General features: G+C 43.9%; 1 protein-coding gene across 1 annotated transcript in view; it reads right to left on the reverse strand.

Annotated features, from left to right (window-relative positions):
* The window catches only part of MTMR2 (myotubularin related protein 2), a 64610-nt gene that overhangs the window by 13759 nt on the left and 28012 nt on the right, over positions 1 to 22839 (reverse strand). The window contains exons 3-7 of the mRNA XM_050890807.1: positions 13708 to 13783; positions 10338 to 10432; positions 10050 to 10160; positions 7875 to 7976; positions 7094 to 7177 (exon numbers count right to left, since the gene is read on the reverse strand). Of these exons, the coding sequence (XP_050746764.1) occupies positions 7094 to 7177; positions 7875 to 7976; positions 10050 to 10160; positions 10338 to 10432; positions 13708 to 13753 (438 nt within the window). The 5' untranslated portion in view covers positions 13754 to 13783. The remainder of the gene's footprint in view (positions 1 to 7093; positions 7178 to 7874; positions 7977 to 10049; positions 10161 to 10337; positions 10433 to 13707; positions 13784 to 22839) is intronic.

Raw genomic sequence — 22839 nt, forward strand, 5'->3', positions numbered from 1 at the left:
TTAGAAATCTGAGGAGAGGACAGACCTTCTGTCTAATACCGGTCACACACCCTGCTTGTGAACCACCCCTGGTCCTGGGGCCCTGCCTGGGAAGGAAATGTTACTACAAGGAATCAGCAGAGGTGCCAGGATCACGAGTACCCCAAAACCCTAAAGGAAAGCTATTTTTGGCACTGCCTGAAGCCAAAGAATTGGCAGAAACAGGCATCAAACAGTGTGTATACATAGTCCAAGCTTACCGATGAATAAAACATGCTCAGAGGTCTACCTGCTGTACACAGCAAGGATGGAATCTCCTGAGTCCATCAGCTCTGCTGTCAACCAGGGAATAGCAAGACTCTTGCTCTTAGCTGTCCATCAGCTGTGATCAAACTGGTTACTATCTGGAAGTGAACTAATGGCAAATGACTAAATTGTTCTCAGTCCTGCCCTAGTAAGTTGTGCTGGTTTTGGCTGGGACAGAGTTAATTTTCTTCATAGTAGCTAGTATGGGGCTATGTTTTGGATTTGTGCTGTTTGTGCTGAAAACAGTGTTGGTAACACAGGGATGTTTTCGTTATTGCTGAGCAGTGCTTACAGAGTCAAGGCCTTTTCTGCTTCTCACCCCACCCCACCCCACCAGCGAGCAGGCTGGGGGTGCACAAGAAGCTGGGAGGGGACACAGCCGGGACAGCTGACCCCAACTGACCAAAGGGATATTCCATACCATAGGACGTCATGCTCAGCATATAAAGCTGGGGGAAGAAGAAAGAAGAGGGGGACGTTCAGAGTGATGGTGTTTGTCTTCCCAAGTAAGCTTTATGCGTGATGGAGCCCTGCTTTCCTGGAGATGGCTGAACACCTGCCTGCGGAGGGGAAGCGGTGAATGAATTCCTCGTTTTGCTTTGCTTGCGTGCGCGGGTTTTGCTTTACTTATTAAAATGTATCTCAACCCATGAGTTTTCTCACTTTTAGTCTTCCGATTCTCTCCCCCATCCCAGCGGGGGGGAGTGAGCGAGCGGCTGTGTGGGGCTTAGTTGCCAGCTGGGGTTAAACCACGACATAAGTACATGACTGCACGGCAACGGATCCATCAGCAACACTTGGAGATTTCACCTCCCCCAAATCTGAATTAAAACTACGCTGTCAGCACACTCTTGGCCAGGAAAATGGGAGCTGACAAGCAGTTACATGGAAAAAAAGCTCCTTTTCGTTCTACCCTGCAACTCTACCAGTGCTCATTGAGAAGATCAAGCAGTCACTGGCACTGTAAAGCACCCTCTTCACAGCGCTGGGCAGAACGGCTTTCAGCACGCCCTGTTCGGTCCAGAACCAACACCTCCAAAGCTCTAAGTCTTTCAGCTGCCACCCTGACAAATTTGAATTAAATCTTTCCTCTGCAATAGCCCAGACCAGGAAAATCCATGACAAGCCCCCAAAGAAAGAAAAGATGCTGTGTGTCAGCATTCAAATTTCCTTTGAATTATGGGGAATGTCTGCTTTCCCCTGGCACAGGAGCCCTGAATCACAGCATCACCCAAAGAGGGCTTTGGATTCAGATCATGACTTTCTCTAAGGCCTCAAAGCAAACAGAAATAAGCGAAGTGGGCTAGAAGAGAAGCTGAATTCCCATCTTCCCAGGACGTTCGCCATGATGCAGTGTAGCTTCTGCATTTATTCATGCTCCTTCAGATTTGCACTTTCTCCAGCTGGAATCAATAGAAAAAGCTAAACATGATGTAAAGCACATTGGTATTTCCTCATATAAGATGCATTTCAGTGCTTCCTGGTAAGTTGTAAGCACCCAAAAGCCTACTATCAAACCAACCCAAACTGTTACAGATGTAACTCAAGAAGCCTCTGCAGGCTCAGGACCGGCTCTGGGAGCTGCCTGCCTGTGCACCTGCAGGAGGAACCCAGGCGTGCCTCACTAACAGCGGGAGTGATCGTCCCAAAGCCGCTAGGGAATGTGGCTGCTGGGTGTCCACATTAGTGACCAGAGCTTGCTGCCCTGACTGGTGCACAAGGTCTGTCTTCTCCAGGTAAAGACCTGGAGCTGCTACTACCTATAGCAGTCTACCGTCTACTACTACCTGTCTGCTGGTAGACCCTGATTTCAGGAGAATTCACGTGTTCGGTTGCTGCCAGAGGGCAAAGTGAGGAAGGCAACGCGGCCACACCTATAGTCATAAATTAAATGTGCCCATGACTATTCTCACTGAGACCAGCTGGCACAGTGCACCTCACATCTATACTATTAAACTCATTTATCCTCAAAACAGGGCAGTTTGTCCGAACTGCCTACTGGTGATCCTTGGCTTGTGTCAGCCTCTGAACTGTGCCCAGGTTTGGGAGCAGGTGAGCTGGCCTTACAGCCCTCCCTCTTCTCTACTCCAAAGGGTCCGACTGCCTCTTCAGGTCCCAGCTCTGATGTGGCCCAGCTGCACAACCACGGCTCAGACTACCAAGGACACTGCAAAGCCATGTGAAAGAGCTGTGTGAAAATCTATAGAAAGGCAAGAAATGTAAAACTGCAGATAGAGGAAGAGGATTGTTGAGATGGGGAGCACTGGTAGCTCAAGGTGGAAAACCAGGAAAACAACAACATGAAATGGTATAAAATCCAAAAGGAAAAACTGCAAGTTTAGTAGGCAGTCACTGGGTGAAGGCCAACAGCGGGGTCATCTGTGTGCTGGTGTTGACATTACTGGTGGAAGATGGCAACAACAACCCAACTGAGGGAGGTGCAGAGGCTGATCCTTCTCCTCTCACTGGTGCCCGCCTGGCCAGGAAAGTCTCTTCAGATGCCTTCTCTGAGGTGGTGAGTACTAATGCTCAGCCTAGTAGCTAGTTAAATCTCAGTTACCTTTTTTGTGTGTTAGCCAGTAAATAATTCCTTCATACTCTCAGTCTGCATACATCTTGCTGGAAGAGTATCTTCGTGCATGGCTAAAGATGCTCAAACACACTCACTCAAAAGAGGGACGGTAACAGCCTGGACTGAAGCTATGCCTGGAACTTGTGATGAAGGTGCCCCAGTGCTTGGGAACACTCCTTACGACTGTATCATCTAACCACAGAGATGCAGCCTTTGTGTCGTCTCCACACACAAACCAGACTTGGTTTCCCTCTGGATAGTCATTTATGCCTTACTTTAATGACCTGTGCTCAGTTATCACTTGACCTACGCATAGTGTAGAAGATGGAGTTTCTTCATTTACAGGGAAAAACTGCTGAAGACACACCAGTGTGGCACTGAAACCACAATGTTTAAGCTTAAGCACACGAGGATCTTTCACTGACAGGAAAGAAACAATTTCGTTGCTGGAATTACACACAGTCACATCTCTCTATGGGATCCACTAGACCGATTCTGAGCTTAGCCACGCAGGTACACCCTGAGCTGCAGCAGGCAAGGCAGGGAGGGTCCTGAGTTAGATACCAGCAGTGCCTCTCTCAAACTTGGTTTGAGCCATGAGATACCAAGAGGCTGAGCACATTAGCTCAGGCGCATCCCTACACCAACACAGGATACAGCTGCCAGAGCCAAGCTGGTCCCTCTGCCGTGTACTCAGCCCAGGTTGTGTCCACTTAGCACAAGAGAGCTGTGATCTGTTTTGCAGTAGAGACATACCTAGCATAAGCAGGACCTCAGTTAAACCATGGGACATTTAACAGTTCAATTCTCATTTTACTCCCCTAAGTTACACCCAACAATCCTCTGTAGGATGTTGTTCTCATGCTCTACCTTTCCCACTCTGCTTGTATACTAATGCTGGGCACTTCTTTTATCCTCAAAACAGGTCAGCTCCTCTTCTGAATTATTAATTTCTATATGTTTTCTCTGAAAGCAGCAACCACAGCCCTATACTGTGGCTCCATGGTACATATGATCAGAGCATAGGATTAGATGAGCATGACTTCTGTAGGGAAACATCACACATTTGCAGCTTCACAACCCCTTGTAATATTTTCCAAATGCTCCCCACCTTGTTAAGGAAAATGAAAGCTTTAAGTTACTCCAAAGGCATCTCAAGGCCTTTTGGTTTCAACTAAGTCTTATTCACTTTGCAGTTCTGTTTTATACTCTGCCAGCCCGCGTGTAATAAAAATCAGGGAGCAATTTCAGTTTTAAATTTCATTTGCCACATGTGATTCCATTTACCGACTAAATCCCAAACCTCTCTGAGTTCCTTTTGTTCTCTACAGGTTGTTTATTACTCCCCATAGTTTTACACAATCACAGATTTTTAATAAGTTACATATTTCCATCTTTCCCAAGAATGCTAACAGAGAAGTCAGGGATTTACTGAATATCTTTCCTAATTGCTATGATCTCTATCATATCAACACGCCTATATTAATCTGAAAAAAAATTATAATAAATAAATCGTACCACACGCAAACTTACCACGTCTACCAGTGTAGACATAGATCCCACCATGGATCCTACTCTAAAAGTCTTTTCTGGATGCCTGGTAATTGGCTTCTACTTTTGCTCCACTCCCCTCTCTTTGTGTCCCCGCTCCCACAGGGAAATGACTGACCTGGCCTAAGATACACCAAGTTAACGCCTGGCTCTACTGCTGGGCTGCTTATGCCCTAGGCCAGCTCTTCTCTAATAGTTTTTAAACCAATTCCAAAAGGTCCTGCAGATAGTGCATATGTCCTGCTTTTCTATTTCTGATCACAATTCATACAGTCAGAGACAGGTAATGCCATTATCTGATTTGATGATGCCAGTTCTGTTTCACTGTTAACGAATCCCTGCTGCCATTTCAGGACATAATCCTGATTTACTGTAGTATTTGTTATCGCTTTAACAGAACCTGGTTGGATTAAGAAAAAAGGCTAAGACACTCACACAGATAAATTGAACATCTATAGTTATAAATGCTGAAATTAAATAAACAGACTGAAATACCTAAAAGTTTTGGAGGGGACATAAAGCTTCATGCTGCAGGACCTAAATCTATCTAACGAAAGGGATGAAACTCTCCTCCTGGCCAGATCACATCATAAACATCTACTGCAGTATGGTTTGCCTCTTCTTCAGCAGCTGGCGTTGGTCACTTTTGGAGATAAGCTACTGGAACAGATGGATTGCGTGATGTGGAATGGGAATGACTGTGGCACATCATGGGTAAAATTCAGATAGGCCGTGGCTGCAAAAAATCCTGGTTTGGATTTGTTTTTGCAGTTACCAATGTAAGCAAATGACCGGGGGCTTCAGCATACGGACATTAGTTTGGTTTCTTGACATAAAAGCAGGCAGGCTAAGTTTTTCCTGTCCGCTCAAAAATGATACAAAAGCAGGTCATAACAAAAGAAGTACACGTTGCAGCAATGTCTCAATTGTGACATGCTTTACACACAACAGTGCTACTTTGTGCGACCAGCAACAAAGACACCACAGCCCAGGGTCTCATTTTCTTTACAGAAGGACCATGAAGAGCTGCAAATCACATGCATGTAAATACACGTATCCTTTCACCGTGTAACCAAGCTCCTGCCAAATCACAATATAAAAACTAATATGGACAGAAAAGCTTGTATTCTAAAAACGGACATGCCAGGATTAAGAAACTGGAATAATTTACCTCCAAATTCTCAAGGGTCACCCTTTCTTCTTTCCAGATATTGTAAGAATGTCTTTTGTACTTCCTCTGTTTTAACTGAAGCTTGGCTAAGTGAATGCTGTGCTTTTCAGTGGAGATTATTTTGATAGCACAGGTATTCTTTAGTCTTTACTCCAAAGTTCTCAGCCCTATAAAGAAGCATCTTGCCCATACAGCTTGGGCTGCAGATCCTTCTTTATAAACAGATCTTTCCTTAAAATAACTACCAAAAAAGAGGTAAATTCTAAATGAAGCAATAATCGCTGCATTATCTGGTCTTATTAGTCAAAGTCGACCTTAGATACAATGTATGTCATTGATTACAAACGATCGGAGTTTGTCTCCACTGGGATTTTAGATTGTGGTATCTCATTGCAAAACATACACTTTTTTGCAATGAAGACAGCAGAGGTAAGATACATCTCACTTTCAATTAGCAGCCTAGAAGCCAGCGATCTATCTTAGGCAGCTATTTTAGGAGGGAACAAATCACCCCCAACAGTGAAGCACGCTCTCCCCATCTGTTAATGACAGGCCTAGATAACCAATTTAGAAGGCATGCCCAGCTTTTAGAAGACTAGAGCTAGAAAAATGAATCCTTTCCTTAGGTTTTGGGTGCCAGGAATCAGACGAACAACTAGGCTAGGACAGAGGTCTGGTTTTGTTTTGTTTTATGGGAAAGACCCAAATAAATCTTTAAATTACATGGCTTAAGATTTCTTAATTTTACAAAGGAAAATTGGTTTTATCCTGGCAGATCTGGATGAGACAGAAGTTTACTGTGTCCAGGGCAAATGTGTCACCAAACTGTGCTGTCTCCTCTACTTGAGGGTTTTATGACAAGAGTGATTTAATTATAAAACCCAAAACTCTCCCACCTTTTCCCCCAGGGAGGACCATTCAAGTTTTTACCACGGTATTCCTAATGGACAGCCTGCCACTTCATGATCATTAATACCTTCGACCAGTCTACTCTGGACACACTACAACTGTCTGTTCTAAGCTATGGTTAATCACAACACTCTCTAGGTTGATCCCTATGCTGATTCCCCAAGAAAATGAAGGCATTCTACATTTAATTTTTTTCCTTCCAAGTTCCTGTCTGAGACAGGAAAAACTGGAAAGAATTAAAACTGATACAAGCAAGAGCTGAGGTGTGAAACTCAACAATGGGATGGCTGTACCTGCAAAAGGCATCCTCTGTTCCTCACTGCCAGCAGTGGCTGATGACTAAGCCAAAGTAATAGTTTTTTCTACCAAAGCCTAAAGTCAGCTCTCTGCAGCCTGAGTAATCTCCATCAGTGGATGCTACTGTCTCTAAAGTTGTACTACTGTCATCAATCACTGCGGTGTGGAGAACAACGTCCTAACCCAGCCTGCATGACATTTGTCAGCAGGATCATTCTCCGCTCCATGTGACCTGTAATTATATTACCGCACAGAGTCTCACTTCTGAAGAGCAGAGAGGATGAGGAAGGACATGGCACAATACCCACCTGTCTTCTGTACTCCCAAGTGGGGTCATACACCTTCCATCCATTTTCTGGAAAAACCTCTTTGTACTCAAATGCAAAAAGTGGCTGAAAGAAAGAAAATTTACCATTAAGAGCCCACTCAGAGCCCATTTCCAGGTTGTTTGATATCTCAAATACTAACTCATGACTGGTCCTTCTTTTTTCCCACTGCACTACCACTCTTTTAGGGCTTTGTGAAAAAGATTAACATGCTTGCTGTAGCAGGTAATTAGTACAACAATATACTTTCCTCTATACCCCTGATCTTGCTTGTCTATTACCTAGTACTTCATGGACAAAAGGAGTTTATTATTAAAGAGAGAAAGAAAAGACTACTTGGGCAAGAACGCTCTTACATATTAAGAACTAGATCCTTTCAACCAGTATTTGAAGCAACAACTGCAGTGTCATAACACGACAGAGCAGACGAACTGCATTCCAGACTTAGGGCAGTGCAGTCACCATTAGCTGTAAACCTCTGATGGACGTCACTGTGCTTTGAGTATTTTCCCTCTGTTACGAGGTGTATCAGTAAGTCATTCTCCATGCATGAAGGAATCCAGCCCCACGGTAGTAGACTTTTCCTGTTTTCTATATGATCTAAACTCCTACAGAATTAATTCTGAAACAGATTTAAAAACCAGCATTTCTCCTCCTTCAACAAAATGCACCCCATGTGAACACTGCACCAAGTAGATGGGACTGAACAAAACAGCTTACTGCCACTCTGTCTTTTGGTAAAAACTGAAAAGAAAATACTTACCAGATTATTTGAAACTGGGAAAGCATATTTCATTAGGTTCTCAAATATGGATCGTCTAGTTCTCCCTTCAGGCTTGTGAGCAAATCGCAAGTTTCGAATATCCTAGGAAAAAAAGAGGGACATCAAATTGCGGATTTCTGAACCACTTCAAAATCCAAAGAAAATCCAAAAGCCAGCATTCAAAATAGGGTCACATCATGATGCTTTTTCTAGTACTGATTTAATATTGTACTTTGAACACTGTTGTATTGCAACTCTGGGCTTGGTTCAGTGGTTGTCTGCAGCCTCCAACAAAGCCTGCCACAACTGCAGAGGAGCAGAGGGAGTGCAGAGGTGTGCCTGATCGCAGCATCTTGCCTTCACATGAAGCTCTGTACCCGCTGAAAGTCTAGGGGAGAGCCCTGCTCAGGGACAAGCTACCTCCGGTCGGCAGGGCTTTGTGAGACAGACCTCCTAGCTCTTACTGGGCTCTCACACTGAGCTGTGCCAGAAGACAGCTGGAAAGGACTGCCAACAAAGTACCTCCATAGAGCTACTGCACATAGGGAGCCCAAGTCCAGCCAGTTTGGTGCAAAGCAACCAATGCCATCTCCCTTTAAAGCTTCCATCTCTGACAGTACTCAAGAGGATGTCTTGAAACTGAGAACTCCTCCACTTTGCACAGCAGCACAGTTTCCACAAAGAGTGGCAACCCAGGACCTCCTTTCCGTACTCATCTATAAAATCAAATTTGGAAACTAAATAAAGCATCTCTAAGATGCCAAGATTTTCCAGCCAAGCCTACAACTCAAACACTTGTAGTAAACCGTTTAAAAGCCACCAGCAGGAAATGAGATATCAAGTTCAAGCATATGAAGATGGTACAGCAAGTCAGAGGATGAGATAAACAGCTAAAGACTTAGCTTTCTCACAAAACTGAGATTAGGTAATTGGTCTCAGATAGAGAACATTTCAGGACGCATAAGCTGTATTGTACTACTCTGTTATTGCACTAAACTGCTCTGCATACCCTGGGCCAAGCAGGCTGGCGCATATATATATGCACTGTATAGGGCCAATATACCCATCGTATAGTTTGTGCCTGGGTTTCCCACCCAGGGAAACAAAGGAGTTCACTCCAAACCTGAATGTGTGCAAATTTGCATATAGGCAAAATGGCTGAGGACTAGGAATCCAGATCAAAACAGGGAACAAATTAGCTTGCCAGCACAAGCAACCCTACGTTAGCCAGGGAGGATCATGACTGCAATAGGACAAGGGAGCAGCTGGATGATTTGGTATAGATTATATCAACTGCTCTTGACTCAGCACGCCCACAGCTTGACAGTCTGCTGAGCTTCCTGGTGTCTCAAAATCACAGCAGTGACCAGAGCAGTTTGGGACTCCTTTTCATTCCTCCATCTGCCCTCACCCGGCAAGTGGCATCCTTTCAGCCTTGAGGGGGCTCTGACAAGAACTCTAAGCAGCCCAAGACCTACAAGGTTCAGAATCCAGCTCTCCCTACATGGCCACCAAGGGAAGCAGAGGGGCCATGCCCTGGTGAACTGTGGAGGTTTGGATTTAGGACTGGATACGGTGGCTTTATCTACTCTGCAGATCTATAGTAAGTAGACACGAGGAGGTGAATTGTTAATTTTTATTGAAGTTTGCATTTCCAATGATTCCAAGGGCTCTTCAGAGGCGCATGTGAAATATGTACCGCCTTGAAAGAAATGAAAGAACAGCCTTGAGGAGGACTGATGGCTACTTGCCAGTCCTTCACCACAAAGCGCAGCAGCAGGTGGACATAAGCTAACGATTTAGGGGGAAACATGCCCCTTTCTTGCTCTTGAAATGCAAGTGAGTGAAAGGCATTCTGTACTCCACAATGACTGGAGTCTTCCTGGAAAATCCTGGTGGGCAACCCTGAGAACTGCATTAGTGGGATGCAGACCTTGGTTTCCACTATGAAGACAAGACGTTACCTAGCACAAAGCCTGAATAAAGGTTTGGATCTCGTCTCAAATGAGTGGAGCTGGAGAATCCTGAAAATTACTTTTAAAATCAGATGGTTTTGGAAGTGTGTGAAGTCATACTGACTGAAATGTTTTGCAGAACTTCCTACAGTACTACAGAGAAAACCTTTTAAAATACATGTTCCCCTTCCCCTATTATAAAACACAGATAAAAGTTTACCTTGCATACAATCTCCAGCCCATATGAATTCTCACCGCGACTGGAAGCGCCTCCAATTTTCTCCACTCTGTTGATTACACCTAAAGATGCATCTAGGACAAAAGGAGGGTCCTGTAGACAGTTGAAATTTGTGAGTTTAAAAAGGGGAGGGGGAAAAATCCCCAGCTCCTGCTCCCTTATGCCTATATTCCCAAACATATAGCTATGATTCACACAGAATTACTCTCAAAGAACACCTAGGTCTAAAGATTGAATAGTCAACAAAAGCAGATGGTTTCAAAAGCTTACCCGTTCCATGCTTTTAAAATACAGTCTATAATTGGTAACAGTAAGGGTTCCTCTGATTGCTCCAGTGAAGGGGCAGATGTAAGTAACATCCTTAGCTTAAAAAAAAGAAAAAAAAGTTGTTAATTTCATGGTTAATTTATGGGAGTAAAATTATGACAGCAACAAAATTTGGAGGCTCCGCTTTTCAGATCACGAAATGAAAACAAGCTTAACCTGGGGTTCTAGCCTAGAGCTAACACGCAAGTTCCAGTTCTGTGGAGAAGGTAAGAGTTTGGGTATAAATTGAACTCCAGGCAAGTACCATCACCTAGAATCCTACATTTGCACAGAACTACTACCTCTGTAAAAAAGCCAGTACTCAGCTGCAAACTGTTTACTCTTACTGAGAAATGTATTGCTAGTAGCTGAGAACACAATGCACAAAAAGAGGAGACAATTCCTGCCTGGATGCATACATTTGAAGCTGACAACAATCTGCATAAAAGCTAAGGATCGTCCCCAAGCTGGTTTGTGCCACCAAGGACAGGAGAAGGCACTTCTCCTACATGTGGCTTTTAGGATGCTTGGGTCGTTCTGCATGCCCTTGCACGCAGAGTCAGCCCTGGGATGAAGGCCCTCATGCTAAAAGCCAGCGGAGCCACAGTGATTTCCAGCAGCCAGGAATCTGTATAGCACCCAACTGCCAGTGATTTTAAGTCTGAAGTCAGCAATCAAATTACTCTGCAACAATTCAATTATTTTTGAGCCTGAGTGACGGTGACTCAAAATAGTCCCCTTCTTAAAAGGCTTCAAACGTTTCTCACTTGTTCAAGCAAAAGGCAAGAGGTGCTGCTGGTTTTCCACAGCAAACACCTCCCCTAACGGGCCTTCTGTTTTACATCAACTAAAAATGCCAACATTTAAGTCGTTCCCTTCCCCTGCTGCTGCCCAGCAGTGACCCATCACGTCTTCTGACACTGAAGCAGTTGGCTGGCTGTGCCGTGGCAATGGTTTACACTATCACTGACCAGTAATGACACCCTTCAAACACACAGAGATCCTTTCAGAAGGAGACCCACTGACCAGAGCTGCCAGATCCATGAAAGAACTCCCTGGACCATCTTAATAATCTCAAGCCTCCAAACCCTACGTGACCCATTTTGCAAGCGCTGCGTGAAGTCACGAGGACAGCTCGCCTCCCATCCAGGTGACAGCCACCACGCACATGAGGCCTGAGGCTACTGGGGTGTCAGGACGGGGACCTGAATTTCTTCTACCTTTATCCCATGAGATTTAGCCTGGAGGGAGGGAGGAAGAGAGACTGCCTTACTCCAGGGCACTGGCAACTCATATAACTAAATTATCCTCATGTCAACTCTCCTTCTGCATAGTCTTCACTGACTCGAGATTTGGATATGGAGAACGATCCTTAAAATATCAGGAGTGACTAATTCAGAGCAAAATACATAGCACAGAATTTTTGGCTAAAAATAAATAAAATACATATATACACACACACTAGCAATTTCATTTCTTTTTACTTATTTTAATTTACATGCGTTTGTTCAAAGGACAGTTAAACGCAAAATGCTTCTAGCCAGTTCTAATTAAACCAAGTGTTTCATTATTGGCCGATTATTAATCACTTCTTTTCAAAGACTAGTTTGACAGAGGTTTGAAAGCAGACTCATGGCGCATAATAAGGGTGAGGGCAGCCTGCCTGGTTTTTCCACTAGAGTTCCCATTATTTAAAATGTAATTTCAAAATGTTTGAAAAAAATAAAACAAAATCTACTAATAAGAGAAGTGTGCATTTACATCTGAAAAGGAACAGGATTTCTGGGAGCAAAGGTGCTAGAAAAATGTTTTCCAGGTAAGGAATCCCAGGCACGATCTCAAACACTGGCCTTGCCAGCTTGTAAGCCACATCACCTTTCACATTTGCATTTTATTAGCTTGGTTTCTTAAGGAAACAATTTTACTTAATTACACTGCACATGTACACACGTACCTACACACATGGCTTGTCTGACCTTAACCCTACCTCGGTTATATGATTTCAGCAGTATCTATCTGAAAAATAGGGATCTCCAAGGCATTAAAATGCTTCACTGTTTGTGAGAACGGATGCCAGGTGTAATAGAGAGGTTGTACTAGTGCTACTACCAAGGGAAAGTCTAATAAGCTCAGTCTTTGGTAGACACAAGAGAATCCATATGGGAGAAAGATACTAGAAACCAGAATTTACTAATTCCCCCGCTTATGGAATTCCTATCTTCCATAGGGCCAATCTTGCCCTAGATTATTGGGTTGGCTGAAATAATTTTTCTTCCCTTCCCTGTAAAATACAAAGAGAATTACATTTGCCTTTCTTGACACTTTTAACAGGGAATAATTATTGCTCATGAATAATAAAGATTTCCTTTTTGCTACCTTTAACTTCTTGCTGGACCAGGCAGCTGCTATCCGGCCTACTCCAAAAGCCATCCAGTCTTACAGACTTACGTGGCTCATCACGTCATTTGCTAACAGATAAAACACTGGTAACTCTGATTACTTAAACCATTCCCCAGGAACCCTTCAAAATATATTCTTGCTGTCAGAGCTAACTGTGCCTGTGGAGTGAGTTAGATGTCAGTCTGCAGTGCATGGTTGGAGTACGAGTTCAGAGTCCTTAGGAAAGGAGTAGAGAAAAAGATTGAGCATTGAGGTGGGGTTTTTTTGCCTTTTTTTGTTTGTTTGTTGGGTAGGTTTTTTTGGTGAGTTATTTTCAGTTTTGGTTTTTGTTTTTTTTATTCTTAGGACTGAAGTTGCACTCTTCCATATCATTTTAAGAGGAAGAGAACATGTTAAACTAGTGAATGCAAAATCTTTCACAGAAAATTAATCAAGAGGCTTACTCAAACTTTCAGACTGGAGTGCATCAGCAAACCTGATGCATGTCAGAATGTCTGGATGAAAAGAAAGAAAAAATCTCCATCCCCATATCACAACAAGTTCTCTGCAACAGCACTGTATCCTCTCCTGCAGTCTGTGACAGAGATTTGACACACAATTGTGCTATGTCAACCTAAGAGGTTACCCTGTGGCAAGCACAACTTGAAACAGTCGATCCGTGTCCTCTCAGGAGGCAGCAAAGGCAAAGCTGCACAACCTACTTCATGACTCATGCTAAGATACGCTGAATTGCCTTGTATTTGCTACATGCTAAGAGGAGACATATAGTTACCTTGGCTCATGTGATGCACAATAACTTGATTAATGAAACAACCTGATCATGGTTCTCAAAACATCAGCCATTTGCTGTTGTTGGTCAATGACTGCCAAGGTATTTTGCTCTATGGATATTCTATTCGGTCAGCAAACAATAAGGAATTTCCTCTTCACATACCCATGTCTTTAATGGTTTCTCCTGGTAGCAAAGGTGGCTCTTCCATTTCAGCCAATTTATTAGTCTCCCTCAGGACCTAGGCAAAAGATAGAGGTAGAAAAAGAAATTCATTACATTTTCATAAACCAAGAAGTTTACACTTACCTGCAACGGGTCAACAATATCAAGGACAACAAATACTCAAAGATCTTGAGGTACTGCCTAGTGTCTAAGCCTCTGAAAGGTCAACACAAAGCATGTGAAAGACCTCCACACAGTCCTTGAGCATACCATTGGGCCACGCACTAAGCAAGGATGTCTGCAATGGAGAAGCTGTTTGAAGCAGGCTCTGTGCTTTGGCAGCACACTTCCCAGGTGGCTGCCTTTCATGCTCCAACCTTCTCCTCCCCAACCCATCATCACGAGTCAAACTCTCTGTCCGCACAGTTACACACAGAACCAAAGGGATCAGTTCCTTTCCTGGTTGAAGTGATCAACTGTTACCATGATGCTATAAAATATTAAGCAGAGCAATTTCTAGTTTACACTGAGGAAGGTTAAAAGGGACACCTTGTCACACCACTGTCTTCAGTGAGGGTCTGACAACTGCAAAGATCCTGATTTGGCTCAGTAGTAGTGACTTGTTACAAAGGTTATAGTTTGATAGGAGGTACAGTTTTGATTTTTTTGGCTGCCAAATGACCCCTCCTCCACTTTCCCTCAGGATAAAGTTATATCACAGGGCATTACTTTTCACAGATATGATTGCATTTACACAAGAGTTTCCACAAGAACAGCTGCGATCACGAGCAGATGGACATTTTAGGAAAGCATGGCTGTAACTATGAAAGCATAACCTGAGGTCTAAACCTATGGTAAGAACTAGGGGAGAAGAGCATATGTAAGTGACCAAGATTAAGGCTAAGTCTATGTGGCCAAACACAGATGGATTTAATCATATTGCCCATGCCTTGAACTGGCCAAATGACCACAACCACAGCAGCACACCAGCTGCTTGACCTAATAACACAGACACAGAGCAGGTAAGTTAGTCCAGACTCTGCCTCATGCTGTAGCAACCACAAGACTTTGGGTTTACAGTTGGCGTGCATTGCACCTGGTGGAGACAGGCAGAGAGGGCTCATGTCTGCTCACAACTGAATGTGCAGACTCGCCCAAAATGCTTTCTTTATCTTAATGTGAGGAAAGAGAAAGAACTGTTTTAATTTGATATCAGGAAATCCCTGCAAAGAAAAATCAAAGACATGGCCTAAAGTGGCACTCTAGAATCTGACATGTCTCTGGTCAACTTTCATGTAGGATCAAGCCAGAGGGAGAGCCTCAGGGAAGAAAAATTCTCTAAACTATGCAAAAAAGTGAAAACAAAACCCAAAGAAACCCCATGCCACAATAAAAGCACGTTCCAGCATTTTCACACAACAGATTGATGTATAGATGAAAAGATTAAAAAGATCAAAGCCTTGTTGAGAACAAGATGTACATTTTAAAAAATGCATTCAAAAGACTCTTAAAAAAAATAATAATAAAAGCAAGCACAGTCCTGGCTTCCTAACAGGAACCTCACAACTGCACCCACTTAGGCCAGCTCTTACTAGGGAGGCTGCCAGAGCAGCTGGACTGGGGTCTACAGGATGGGTAAAGGGAGGTCACCATTGACGGAGCTCACACTGGCAGCACTGAACTTGCAGGAAAGCTTCTCCTCCCCCACGTCAGCAACACCAGTAAAAACAAGGTTTTGCTGGCATAACTAGCAGAAGTCTACGCTGAGGACTTCTTGTCAGCACAGCTGTGTTGGCCGAAGATCACACATCCCATCAAAGCCCTGACTGACGGCCTCCCTGACAAAAGCCTGCGATGTAGACCCGCTCTCAACCCCTGTGTGTCAATTTCTGCGCTTGAGTCACAGCCTTGAAATTAGCAGGATAACATCTGGATTATGCCAAATGAGACGGAGGCTTCTGGCTAATCAGTCCATAAGTGGTGGTCATCTTTGCGGCCTTTTATCTTGGAAGGCTATTAGTAAAAATACACTCTGCATTCAAGACACCATCACAACTTCTTTGAGAAGGTCTGTACCCCAAACAGGCAGCAGCTGCTGCTAGGATCACTTCGGTCAACAGCTGGACTCGCTCCTCTCCTGCAGATGTCAGTGGGAGCATGTTCAGTGGTAAACATTTGGAAGACTGGGCTATATCTTAAGCCAAAACAAATATGAGGTAAGATACATAGAAAGCATTTGGTATGACAAACAGCTGCCATAATCACTAGGTGGGCAGTGCTCAGGGGGGTTTTAAACACCATACTGCAGGTAGGGGAGAGAAGGAGGGAAGAGGCAAGCAGTACAAAAGACAAAGACCTGCATATCAACACCATTCTGTAAAGACAAGGTTGAAAGCTTTTTCGGTTTAAAACCTGGCTCTTCTAAGTCTAATAAAATCCATCTGCTCACTCGCACTCTCTGAAATGTGGAGTCCCCAGGGTCAGAGGAAAGGGTTAGCGATCCAAACCTGCGCTCACTTCAACACAGGGCAGCGGATGGATGGCCTCCTGGAAGCACAGCACTTCAAGGTTGACAGCTTCTGCTCCCTTGCCTCCCCACTGCCTTTTTTTTTTTCTTTTTTAATTTCTTTTTTTTTGGTACAGAGTTGAGGACTAAGCTCATTTTTACCATCCCTCAGCTGACCTCAGCCACACAGCCTACCTCAGGTAACACAGCACCGACTGCCTTCACGATGATTTCAAAGTCGGCGCAAGCACATCACCCCTGCGTAACAGTGATCCTTCCCAAGAGGCTGAGACAGACGTGGTCAGAAAGCCCAGGACAAACACTTCTCTGGTGTGCCAGTCTTTGCAGCATCTGCCCAGCCCTAGACCCTGAATGAGCCTCCTAGTTGGAACATGAACACTTGAAACCCATCCTGGCAGAAACAGAGAAATGAACAGTAGGCATTTTCCTGAAATCCACCTCCATCAATGGCTCCTTAAAATTAATTTGGGGAAATGCAATGTGTGTGCAGTTGCCAATGCAGGCAGCAGGCACAGGAGAAGACATCTGGGGAGCGCTAAAGGACAGGGGGTGGCAGGAGGGAGGAAAAGTGGGTGGATAAGGAAAGAGGAGTTTTGGAAACAGATCAAGGAGGAAGAATGGGATGGGCCAATGCACATGGAGCTCTGGGAAGACACTAACACCATAGATGGACCCTCTGCCCCTTATATGACTAAGAAGATGACATGAAAAGCCCTTCCATCTTACTGCCATCCTCCCCTCCCCCTCAAAACCCCAAAATCGTTCATTAAACTGTGAGAAAAATCTTTTTTTGTATATTAGCCTATTTTCAAGACTCTAAAAATAACACTCCTGAGCCCAGATTTAGCCCTCTGCAAATTTTGCAAAATGAAATTAAGAGCTCCAGTGAGGCAAGGAAGCAGGTAGGGGAGCCAGGGACACGACTGCGGCAGCCCGGCTGCAGGAGAGTGATGGCTGGCTGCTGACGCATTAACACTATTGAGGCAGGTACCATATACATCTGTAACTGAAATGTTCCACCTCTGTGTGCCTCAGTTTTTTAAATTGTTCGGTGGGAACAAAACCAAAGAGAGCTTTGAAATCTGCAATGAAGGTCGCAGCCAGAGCTGGGCAGAATCAGCATTACTTAGGAATAGGACCACGTTGACGTTAGAGCCACACACTGGCCGTGTCTGTCACAACCATCACTAAGATGGTTTCTGTAAGAAACAAATACAACCACCAAAAATCGGTAAACTACTTTGCCTTGCCTCTAAGCCAAACAAGGTCTTCGTTATCTTTTCCCCACAAAAACGTTATGCTTGGTAACTGAATCTCCAGGGGAATGAAGAGTTTAGTTACACACCAGAATAACCTTTATTTCTGTCTTCCTTTACTGAGTACCATCATCTACCCATTCCACCCGTCAGCAGCTCTCCCTCTAGATAAAACAGCTCTCTGGGATGCTGAGCATGGGAGTACCTTAGCACCTAAACACAAGTCCTGCCTCAGCTCAGAGAGGGTGTGAGGACTTCATGCCACCACCTACCTTTGTTCTCTGCTCAAGCAGCGACTTGGCAGAACAAACCCACACTTGCTACATTTAACAACCGCTTCTCTTACTCCAGGATCCCACCTTGCGTTAGCTCCAGCCCACTTACCCGTGGCTGAAGGTGCAGAGCTCTCTCATGCCCTCCCACCTCTAGCACCCAAAGCAAGAAAACCCCAATACTGTATCATTGACACTACCTCCAGATCTCAGCAACAAAGTGATCACCTCCTTTGCTTGCATGTGTGGGGTCAGGGAAAGAGGTTTAGATCCTGCTAAAAAGGTAAGACTGCTCCCTGCCTCATTCCTTACCTCCTCATACTGTGATTCACGATACTGCAGTTCTGCCAAGCCTCTCCAACCACGTGTTCACACTGCCTCCCAACACAGCAGCCAGCATGCTGCTCCAAAAATCCCTCTCCTGACTGATGTCCCTGCACGACTCATGCACAGAGCTCATCCCAAGCGGCTACAGCCAGCTCAGGGTGGTACTGAGATACCTAAGTACAGGGTATCAGAGGTCTGTGCATCACTGAACGCTGCTCCAGAAGGACCTGAAAGGGTGTGTGAAACTATATTCAGGGTTTGCTTTTGCCTGTGAACAAAACAACTGATATGTTTTCCTCTCATACTGCCTGAGAGGCGTTTGCCTACCAGCGGAGCTGCACAGCCAGGATGACAACACGCGTCCTGCACTTGCTGAGGCTGAGCCAGGATTGCCTCCTCCTACCCAATCTGCCAGCGCTGTAATTGCTCCTGTATCGAGTTCAGTCAAGATGCCTGGGTTAGCTTAATGGCTTTTTAAATGGTTGTTTTTCCATAACCTGGATCATTTTGCCAGGACTGGCTTCGGGCATGACTACACAAGCAACTCAAGAGGTGTAAACCCAGGGTGAGGGAGGGAGAGCAGCTGGACTGACTAGGGACAGTAACTTTGTCCCTGGACACTGACATCTGCAGCACAAGCCTCCAAGAGAAGAGAGTACCTGAGGTCCCTCCCAGCCGTTTTCCAGTTATTCTCTTCTACTCTTTCTCCTGAATGTTTGAGTCCTGAAACCCACAGACAACGGTCAGGGTTTTTTGGCTTCATGCAACTTAAGGGGAGACTACAGGTTTGCACTACCGAATTGCTGTGTAATAAGTTTTCCCAACTCTGTATAGATTCTTCTATCCTGAATCACAATCAGAATGAACAAAAAGAATCTTTTTTGCTTTAGACAAAATTAAAATGTACCTTTTTTGTGATTTCCCCCCCCCCCTGAGTTAATCTCTCCTTGGTAACCTCCTACACACTCCAAATCATTTTGTACATTTTGAACAGATTTGTTATGCATAAAGCCACAGCGCTGGTGCGACATGTCCGACCCAACACCATAACCACCTTGCTCCTCCATTATTCCTTTCCTCAAAACCACGTCTGCCCCATCTATTCAAAAGACAAGCTCTCCAGGCTCAGAGCTGCTTTTGTTCCAGCTACACACAGTCCTGTTCTGTGTTTCCTACAGCAGGAAGCTCGTCTCTTAACTGGTCCCTTGACATGAACATATATAACCTGTCTGTACAGACAAACATTATACACACACACACAAAATCCCTTTGCATCTGCAGCCCCTAAACTCACAGGTTTGGCACCTCTACCTCATGAGCATGCACTGGTCATCACCAACAGGCGGGATATACGCTGCAGGGACAAGAATGTGCATGTTGTACGTGTGTGTGTGCAAGAATACACAGGTAGAATTAGTAGCTTTTAAAAATATGTAGCTTTCCAAATTATGGGTGAAATATGGATTTGAAACTCAATAGCCAAGTGAAAGGTTTTCTCTCCTACAGGAAAATACTTGTCTGATACTTCAAATTTTAATGGACTACCGGGGAATATTCTGCTTGTAGTTAACATATCTAAACTTTCCTTCCTCCCCCACCCCCTTTTTTTTTTTAAATGTCTTTCAAGGACTGGCACATGATTAAATGCACTTCTGAATCAGCACTCTTGCCACTCTGCAGGCAGGGTAGTCAGTAAACTGCATGAATATCCATTTCATCTCAAAGTGGAGATCTACATCTGAGCTAGTCAATCCAGGCGCTCTGTTCCGTCAGTGGAAAGCAGGAGACCTAGGGGACTCACCTTTAGGATGAGTGCCTTTCTTCCCACCAATGGCAGAGAACTGGGGTAAGTAACTCCAATGCAGATATCCACATCTGGTAGAGCGAATCCCATCGCTGGTGCTTTGCTGCGGCCAATGCAGCAGTGCCCAATCTCCTGGACATCCCAATACAACTGAGTATTCCCTCCCACTCCATCCCTTTCCTCTTTCATGGCTGTTGCCATAAAAGTCAATCAACAGAGGACAATGTCACTATGGCAGGTGTATCAAGATTTATCATTACCCCAATGATGGTGTAAAAACCTCTGAAACAAAACAGATACAGAAGCTCTTTCCACTCACCTCAGGGAAAAAAAAACCACCATGGAGATCTAATTCTGTCCAGCTGACTTCAACAGAAGCTGCAGAACTGACACGAATATGGGCAGAATCAAGACCCGTATGCTTATTTAGGACAATTTGTCATAGGTGTATTGGTTTCTTCTCTAAATGAAACAGTTCTTACAACAGGAAAAAGGGCACTTTTTTTTCTATCATTTTGCTGCTAAGCCACTTCTGTCTTCTCAATGCTTAATTAGAAGGACCGCAAAACAGTAGCCATGCTTACTTGACAAATCCTCCTGTAGACTGCAAACACTGTACTACTTTGGAGAGATTTTCAGCTGCCATTTATGGCTATTTCAAGTGTACTTTGAGAAGGTTTATGCACTATGTATCCTACTGGAAATGCAATAAAACATAAGTTGAGCAAGTAAATGGACTTTGTTGATTATTTTTGAATCATGAAGAATACCACAACAGAATGACTATGAGAAAGAACAGCACTATCTCTGCATGACTGAGGCATGGGGACTTTTCTGAGGATTATGACCAGATGGGTTGAAAAACTATGTTAGAGATATTCAGACCAGCAAGATATTAACTGCAGGGAAATGCTTTGTGTCTTATTCTTTTGGGATATTAGAAGTTCAAAGAGGAAAACACAAAACACCATGGACACATGGATCATTTCAGCATAGTACACAGAGAATCACATATACTGTTCAAAGACCACATCAAGCCCATTCCGCTCCTGAGAGAGCACTCAGGCAAAGGCGGCTTCCTAGCTTCGTTAAAAAACAACACCAGAGGCATTTAAGTTATCAATAAAATGTTCTGACAACAGACCATCTATAACACTACTCTAAAGACAATAATCACATAAAATGTACACTGCAACTGCCTTTTAACTATGCTTTCCTGACACAACCAAAAAACCAAATCACAAACTGTGATCTCTACCTACCGTATATATTTTGAGAAAGTATAAAAAGGCTTGAGAAATCACTTGCTTACTTACCACTGTCCTGAAAATCTTTAAAAAGAAGCTGAAGATTAGTGTATTTAAAAAAAACCCAAAAAACAAACAGTCACCAGGGTAATATAAAGGGACTCCTCTGCAGGAGGAAGTAGCCCCATGCAGTGTTTCCCTGGGGTTTTCTGCTTTGTTTTTTCCACGATGTACTTCTCCACTCAGACCCGAGTGTCCAGTGATGAAGAACAGCCTGTCTGGGCTGGTGAATCTCCTGGGCCCTCGCTGCACAAGTACAAGGCAAGGCTTAGAAGCTCAAAGGAACACATTGTTGAGGGCCAGTCGTTCAACCACGGCTGGCTTGTCTCTTCAAGTTTGTATGGCTTGGTGCCTCAAGACAATTCTCTCATTAGGCTCCGACAGAAAGTCATCACTGACTCAACACAGCAACGCTCCCTGGCACAGAAGGTTGCCGATATTATCTATTCAGATAAGTCCAACATTTTTTAATACAGAACCTTCTTCAGTGTCAAGAGTTCCACACGCGTATCAAACGACAACGGCTCTGTTCTCCACTGGCTGCTCAAAAACTTTGGACAGCACATTAGCCTGACTCTATCCTTTCTTTATTTTTACTGAATTTTGTTTAGCAAACAACTTATATGGGAAAATACATTAAAATTTCCAAGGAAAGCATTAAACTAGTTCAGTGAAGTTCGTATCATCAGTCTTAAGTAACAGAAAAACACTCTGACCAAAGAGAGAGTTATAAATTCTACCAACTAAAATAAGTCACAGAAAACTGTCTCTGTTACCAAGAATTTCACTTTGGAGTTTAGTGACATATAAGACAAGGATTCAAGATACAAGTAATTATATATTTACAATCACTAAACAATCATACAGAGGGGAACAAAGATGTTTCATTCAGTGCAAAAACATCTACAGAAAATCAAATCTTGGCAGGTACTACATGCAGTCACAAATCCGCGTGCTCCTTTTAAATACCATGCTTGTTCATTCCTGCCTGATTTGTGCTTCAATCTACAAAGCTATAACTATGGGGGGGGGGGGGGGGGGGGGGGGGGGGGAAGGGGGGGGGAAGCCACCTCTTACCCAGTTTTACTCAGCAAAAGGAGAATTCTTGCACTTTGTAGCTAGGAGAAATAGGGCAGTCGATTAGGAAGAGCTGAAAATATTTTTGAGGAACATATGAAGGCCATTTGCTTATTCTCCTTGGTTTTCCATTCCTAATAGATGGCAGTCATAAACGCTTCCAGAGATTTCTTCCACTGTGCATGACTTCATATTCAAACATTCAGGTACCTCTACATAAGAAAAATTAGCAACGCTTGCTGTCTTTGCTCTCTTCGCTCTCTTCTAACTAGATGAGCACTTAGGGAGTATTATTTCCATGTAAAGGAGACAGAAAACTGACTGCATCTGCTTTTCCCCCCATCTAATTTGCATGAAATCAATATTTTGCAACCCAGAGGTTGGCTACTCTGTGTTTTTGTTTCCTTGAAAGGGGGAGGTGCAGAAAAGGACTTACTGGGGAGAGGTGCAGGGAGGGGACCAAGATTTTCCATCTCTTAGGACAGTTTAAAAAGATTGTAATTCTCATGAAATATATAGCATTTACAGTCATGGAAACTGGAGTCCTAAAAAAACACAGCAA

This window comes from Gymnogyps californianus, chromosome 1, assembly GCF_018139145.2.
Source record: "Gymnogyps californianus isolate 813 chromosome 1, ASM1813914v2, whole genome shotgun sequence".
Classification (NCBI taxonomy): Eukaryota; Metazoa; Chordata; class Aves; order Accipitriformes; family Cathartidae; genus Gymnogyps; species Gymnogyps californianus.